The 7,078-nt window shown below is 36.7% G+C and overlaps 1 protein-coding gene across 2 annotated transcripts in view; it reads left to right on the top strand.

The window, feature by feature from the left end:
* Window positions 1-493: 493 nt before the first annotated feature.
* Window positions 494-7,078, top strand: part of triqk (triple QxxK/R motif containing) — a 49,248-nt gene continuing 42,663 nt past the window's right edge. The window contains exons 1-2 of one of the 2 annotated variants that reach the window (XM_034705307.1): window positions 494-692; window positions 2,576-2,650. In XM_034705307.1, coding sequence (XP_034561198.1) covers window positions 2,590-2,650 — 61 coding nt within the window. In that variant the 5' untranslated portion in view covers window positions 494-692; window positions 2,576-2,589. The remainder of the gene's footprint in view (window positions 693-2,575; window positions 2,651-7,078) is intronic. The other variant, XM_034705309.1, reaches the window with a different exon arrangement.

Below are 7,078 nucleotides of genomic sequence, written 5' to 3'. Positions count from 1 at the left end.
AGATCTCTCACAAAAGTCTGGTGATATAATTCAAGAAATGCACTAACTCCCTTTGGAATTAAGAGACGTTAAAATAACTCATAATTGAAAAGAAATGTTCTGTATTTTAATAAAGTATTGAAATATTATAAAGTAGCCAAGGCTTAATCAGTTAAAAAAATAAAATAAATTCCAGCACCTTTTTTTTTTTTTTTTTTTTTACTGTATTTGATTTGATGTCTTTATTTCAAACATGTAAATATAGAATATAAAAAAACATGCAAGTAACGACAGTGTATACTCAAAGTAATTGTTAAGACCGAATATAGACATAGTTATATTTTCTACATATCCCATAGCAGTTTGATTCAGGATGTGTTTGTCTCTGACATGAGTGGGCGTGTACCTGACTACTCGTCAGACGCTCCTCCAATGTTTGTTCCCTAAAGTCCCGCCTCCTGCTCGTGCTATTGGTCTATACGAGAGGTACCCTTGTGCAATTGGATACAACACTGTCTTTCATCGATGTTGACGTAAAAACCAGGAACTTGGAATGAAAACATTGATGTGTTGGCATTCTGGAGACATTTGGAGCAAAGTACAGTAAATCTGTGTGTGTATTCGTCTTCTGGGTTCACGTGCAGCAGCCAGACACACCGAAATGCAAAAGCACCTCCACTAAGCGACATTATCTCTCGACAAACAGGGACAGTGTAAGTATCATCGTGACTGTAATGAATGAAGGCTGTGTGCTGCTAACTGCATCTCTCCATTGTTTTAACGTTTTGATGAGTTAAATAAGATGTCAGCTGGCTTCAAGGTTAATGTAGGATACCTTCTCATGTACGTTTGGGACTGCGGAGAGAAAAGGAGTCCCAGTGCATGCACAGCTGATTTCCTAAACCGTGATCTTAATGGTAAAGAACAGAAAACCACACTACTGACAGTTAGATAGCTATACTTCTTAGGACCAACATGCTCTTAACAGCAACGTTTTAAAGTTGCATATTGCTACACAGTACTCAACTTAGGCTATGTCCAAATGTATACTTTATTTTTTTATTCATACAATTTTAAAAATATATTTCTGTATAAAAAAAATAATCATTGTACACTAGAGATTTTTATATTTTTTCTATGTTTATAAAACATATCCATATACATGTGAATGGGTATAAGGTCGTCTATGCACATGTGTAACATTAATTGAGAAATTTCAGAATGGAGTGGCCAAAGATTGTGACAAACTCATCAATTATGTTTCCCCTAGCTGTTTAATTATAATATTTTGTTGTTATTGCATATTGCAAAATAACCAACAAATCTGATAGCCTCCTGTGTCCTACAATAAAATTTACATTTGGACATTTTCCCCTCTTCCTCTTTTAACCCCCTCTCACTTCCTTTAACTTGCTGACTCTGGTTTCCAACAACTGGAGAACAATAGCTGTGCCTATATCCTCCTTCTGTGCTTTTGCTAAGAATGTTTGAAAAGTAGCTGAAAACAGTGTTTCTCACTGAAAGGTAAGACTCAGGTCTCCCAAGAGAAGGTATCAGTCTGCACGAGCAGCCAGCCATGCTTCTTGAACATGCTAATTCTGTCTCTTTGCCTTATTCCCCGGCTGCACCTCTAGACTCCTCACCAATCCTGTTCTTCTCAGATGCACTCGGATACTTTTTTCTGTTAGTTTCTGCCTCTCTGCTTTCCCTCATGCACACATTTACTTTCACATTTCTCTTCCTGTCGCATGTTAACATGCTTTAAAAAAAATGTATGATAATCAATTACCATTTGATTAGAAGGACTTGAGTGAGCTTCAAAAAGATTTTATTTGTCAAAGCATATCATGGGTTTCTTTTAAAATGTGTGCAGGCCTTCCCCTTGACTCATACCTGCTTTTTCCACAATTTAAACAAAAGGCTACAATATTGATTGACGCAGTGTGTTGTGAGAGCACCTGTCTGGAATTTCGAGCAGACTCTTTGCTGAAAACAAGCATGTTGGATGCTAGAAACACACACATTGAGTTTAAGCACTTTGTAAAGTGAAGTATTATACAGGCAAGGTTATTTCTGGTGTACATGCTTATACTTAGAAATAATGCGCAGCCGTGTCGACTATCATATTTCTGTTCTACAAGCACCGTCAGTCACACAGTTGCATAATTACATGTTACGCCTAAGGATATTCTATTTGTATTATTCCATGCGCTTTCTCTTTATATATTCGCTGTGAGCTGTCAGGGTAATCAAAGAGAGCCCCTGGTGTGAAGGGAAACAGTGTTAGACTAAATGAGATGGAGAGGAAGTGCACGTTCTGCAAGCGTAACACACATGGAAGGTGGTGAGAATTAATTAAATTATGTCTGGCAGATGTATGTGAAAGATAAACCATCTGCTTGATCAAAACTGACTACTCCTTTTTCTATATGTGATTGTGTGTTAACCTGGCTCCTTCTTGCAGATTCCACAATTTATCTCAGTCTACAGTCTAAAAGAGTGGAGCTATATCTGAATTTAATTAAACAAAATGATCAGGTGTAACAATGTGAAATTTTCTCACTTAGATGATGTTTTCCCTTTCATTTCTTGTCAGGCTGAGGAAGGAAAATGGGGAAGAAGGATGCCAGTGCGACCAATGCACCAGTCGATCAGTATCGAAAACAGATCGGTGAGTCCTCATTAATCCTGGTTAGAGTGATTAATTGATTACTCTGTTTTGATAATGGATAAATAATTTCTGTGATTTTTTCATTCAAGCTGTCAAATGCTTGTAGCTTTTTTCATTCAGTCAGAGAGAAGAGTGGATTTGCCGCTCTTTTGTGTGATTGAGAACAGTAGGGATGTATCTTTGTTGTAGTTGGAAAAAAATGCTTTTAAAGGCATCAGATCGGCTTTTGAAAATGGATGAGATGTTGTAAAAACATTATTGCTAATTTTTTTTTGACATTATAAAGAACAAAGGATTGGCAAAAAAAATTGGCAGATGGAATAAAAATGAAATTGTATTAAGTTGCAGCCATGAAGTGCTGATAAATTAGTTTCAATCAAAGAAACTTTAATCCACGGAGCTCCTGAAGTCCTGGACAAGAGAACACATTTTTATCTTGTGTGCACTAGAAAATAACTAAAGCTCACATTGTTACTACACTGTGTATCCAGTTGTGGACAAAGTACACAACTTCATCACTTCAGTCAAAGTATATATACTCCTGTATATAATACAAGTGAAAGTACTGGCTTTTAAAAACACTAAGTATTCAAACTACTTTGTTAAAAAAAAAACTCACAACGGGGCGCTGGTGGCCTAGTGATCTAAGCGCCCCACATACAGAGGCTACAGTCCTCGTCGCAGGGGTCGCCGGTTCGATTCCCAGCCAGTTGACCATTTCCTGCATGTCTTCCCCCACTCTCTACTCAAAAGGCAAAAAGGCCAAAAAAATAAAAATAAAAACCTTTAAAAAAACTCACAACCTTGTATTTTCAGAATGCATGAGTGCAGTCAAGAAAATATAAACGTACATTCTGCTACGTTAAGTTTATTTAGAAAACATTATTTACTTTGTTTTTTAACTCACATGTTACACTTTCCATAGAATAATAACAGCAACTAAGTTACTACAAGCACAGACAACTTTGATTAAATGTTCACCTGATATGAAACAAATGTTTAGCACCATATCTCGAACACGCTTTTGCCATGATATAGTTTGTTTAAGGTAAACAGAGCAGACATTTAAAACGATGAGAATCATTCTTCATCTAAAAAGCCTCAAACATGGGCTCAAGTTATGGCCATGGGTGACATTTGCTCTGCCTTCACTGTTCATTCAACCACGGGGATACGAAATGCCAACTACACAAACAGTTCATTGTCTTTAGGATCCAGTTTTAGAAAAAAAAAATCCTCGGCTGACTTCAGAGCAAAAGTAGTAAGTAAAGAGAACATTCAAAGAAATGTAGTGAAAAGTACGATGGGCAGAAGAAAATCAAGAGTATTATAAAGAGTGTGAAGACTGAGGCATGTGGATGTCTTTCTTTCTTTTTTTTTAGAGCTGCTAGGTGGTTGTGATTTCCCTGTGTTCTGTTGTTTGTGTCATTCTTTATGTGTTTGTGATTCTGTTTTGCTGATACCTCGGCCAGGTCTCTCTTGTAAAAGAAATTTTACATCTCAATGGGTCCAAAAAAAATTATAATACGATAACATAAAGGACAATTATGCCATGCGCATAAGATAGTGTGCATATGATAATGTTGTGCACACAAGATTAGAAATATCACTCCACGGGTCTTCAGGGGCTCCATAGTAATCAAACGATTGTCAAACTGTGGTCTCATCAAATAACAATCTCTGGAATCTGAAATTGATTTAATATTTGGGAATAAGAAACAAAACAAAAGAAATGCTCAGATTGCTCTCTATTTGTTTTATCACATAATATACATTTCTACAGCTTTTGTGTATGAGATGATTGATAGTCCAATCAAAAACATAATCAACAAATAGCCAGCTATCAAAGAACAACATTCTGTAAATTATTTCATTATGCTCTTTGACAGCTTTTCAACCTGTTGTGTAACTCCATTTCAGCACAAGTCACCGCTTTATGTTGGGTGTGTTAACAAAGCATCGTGATTAACTCTGTGCTCTGTCATGGAAAAGAGCTAAAGTCACACTCCATAAATCACACATGACATTCTCTTGTCTTAGTCAGAATTCTGTTGTGGTTCCTCATTTATCTCCAACTGCCTCACAGCCCAACTGTTTTTTTAGACCTTCAACAGTTTTGTCTGTGCAAAATATTTGCATAATCTTTCTGCTCAGTCTTGGAAAGTTTTCCAATTTGTATAGGCTTGAAAAGAAATTTAAACAAGACTCACTAGACTAGAACTAAAATACAAGCTGTGGAGGTTATTGCACTTTGAGACAGACAAGCAGCATCTAAAGTCTCATTACCGACAGAAAGTGAATTCCTGGCTTAAAAAAACGCCTCTTTGAAATCATGTCAGAAGCTTTGTTGTCAAACTTTGATATCACTCAAATACTGTGGCATGTTGTTTCCCCATCTTCCCCTCAATACACAAAGGCCTAACTAAGGCAATATGGTTGGTATCAATCAAAAGTTTGGTCCCCTTCAGCATGGCAGCTGTGTTTCTGAAGATCACAGCCCAGATCACGTCTTTTTGTTTTTGTTTTCCTCTCGTGGAGAAAAACCCAAAGGTTGCCAATGGCATAGCTGGATCATTGTGAGCAGCTATGACTGACAAAAAGACAGAGGGAGCTCCGTTCTCTTTATGGGTTTAGAGTTTTTACCTTTGGAATGACATACTGCATACATGAAATGTGACTGAGTAGTTGTATTAAAAATGGTAACAATTTGTGGATCCAATGAAGATGTTTTGTATCAAAAGGGGTCAACATATATTGATATGTTTTATTTATTAGTAGTGCATACACATATGAAAATATAAAAATGAAAAACTTTCTGTCAAAACTTAGAATTAAGAATATTTTAAATTCCAAAACAAGACTTTGTTTGAATGCCTTTAGGGAATGTTTGTTTAGGGGTTCCCAAACTCTTCAGCCTGCAACCCCCAAAATATAGGTGCCAAAGACTTGCAACCTCCACTGTCCCTCAAAATGATTAAATATTGCTTCATACTTACTTTCTAATACTTGCATACTATGAAACTAGCCTACCTACATGCACATGTGGCTGTTTCCTGTGCTGTTATGAATCAACCAGCTACTACTGATGCTTTTGTTAATTAACTGTTAACTAATGCTAACCTTAAGAGTCATCAGGCAACAAAGAAAGGCAGAAAACTAATTAATTGTTTTATTTGCAAGGTTTTATTTCAAATGTAACTACTATCTTTTGTCGATATTTTTACAATATTGTGTAATGGTTTTAGATTACTTAAAAAAAAAATCTTCTGAAAGACATCTTGTGTCGCCCCCCATTAGTGTCTTGTGACTGCCCAGGGGGTCCTGACCGACACTCTTGGAATCCCTGAATAAAAGGATGTTACATTAGACAGAGAGGTGGATGAAAACAGACTCAGGAAAAGAAACCCCGGCAGTGGAGTCAAAGTAGCAAAAAATTTAATTAAATAATTGATTAATTTTATAGGCAATTGGTTAACTAAAACCATGTTACAGATAATCAGCCAAACGCCAAATATCAGCCCAAATAATCAGTCATGGCCAATAATCTTTCAACCCCTACTATGCACTGTGCTTCAGTCTACTCTGGTCTTGATCGCTATGTTGTTGCCACTTCTTTAAACAGGGGTCCAAAGTTTGTCTTTCTGCCTTTTAAACGTTTTCTGTTATATGAACAGCAACAATCCAAAGGTTAAACAGATTGATTTTCTGTTAGTCCTTTTACTTTTATTTAGAGCTAAATCCATGTAAAATTATCTGCAACCCCATTCAGAAGATTGGGCAAAATAGGTCCCCCTCCTCCCCATGGATGATGTTTGTTGGCCCTCGGTGATTCACATCCTCAGATTATTTCATACTTAAATTTCCTAGAGTTACTTTTCTGTCAAAATGGCTCATAGCATGTCGTGTTACACTCTCCTTAATGCTATTGATAATCACTTTTTTCAATTGTCTTGCATGTTTCTTTTATTTCATAACATGAAATAGGTACGAGATACACCCTTCAATGTTGTAAGCAGTGGCTGTATATATTTTTGAATTAAAACTGAGTGATGCAATTATTACAGCCTTTTGGTTTCACTGCTCTTGTGTTAAGCCTGGCAGTATTTTCATATTAGAGAACGACATAACATAGTATCTTCTTATGCCCATCACTGCTGAATGTCTCTTTTTTAACTTGTTTCTTCTTTCCATTAGGTGTTTACTTTCTGTGCCCATGCTGCTCATCAGTTTCAAGACTATGAAACACAAAAGTTCAGGACTCCTTTGTCCTCTTCTTGTTTTTACCCTCTCCCCTTTCCAACCCCTCAATTTCAACAGTTTATTTTGCTTTTTTGAAAATGAATGCCATCAGACAATTTCATTGAACCCCTGTTTAACAGAAAAAGTGTGGGGGTGGGGGGTGGGAGAGAGGGAGAGGGAGAGAGGGAG

The sequence above is a fragment of the Notolabrus celidotus genome, chromosome 16 (assembly GCF_009762535.1).
Source record: "Notolabrus celidotus isolate fNotCel1 chromosome 16, fNotCel1.pri, whole genome shotgun sequence".
Classification (NCBI taxonomy): Eukaryota; Metazoa; Chordata; class Actinopteri; order Labriformes; family Labridae; genus Notolabrus; species Notolabrus celidotus.
Note: the sequence above shows the minus strand (reverse complement) of the source record. Positions and strands in the feature narration are given on the sequence as shown.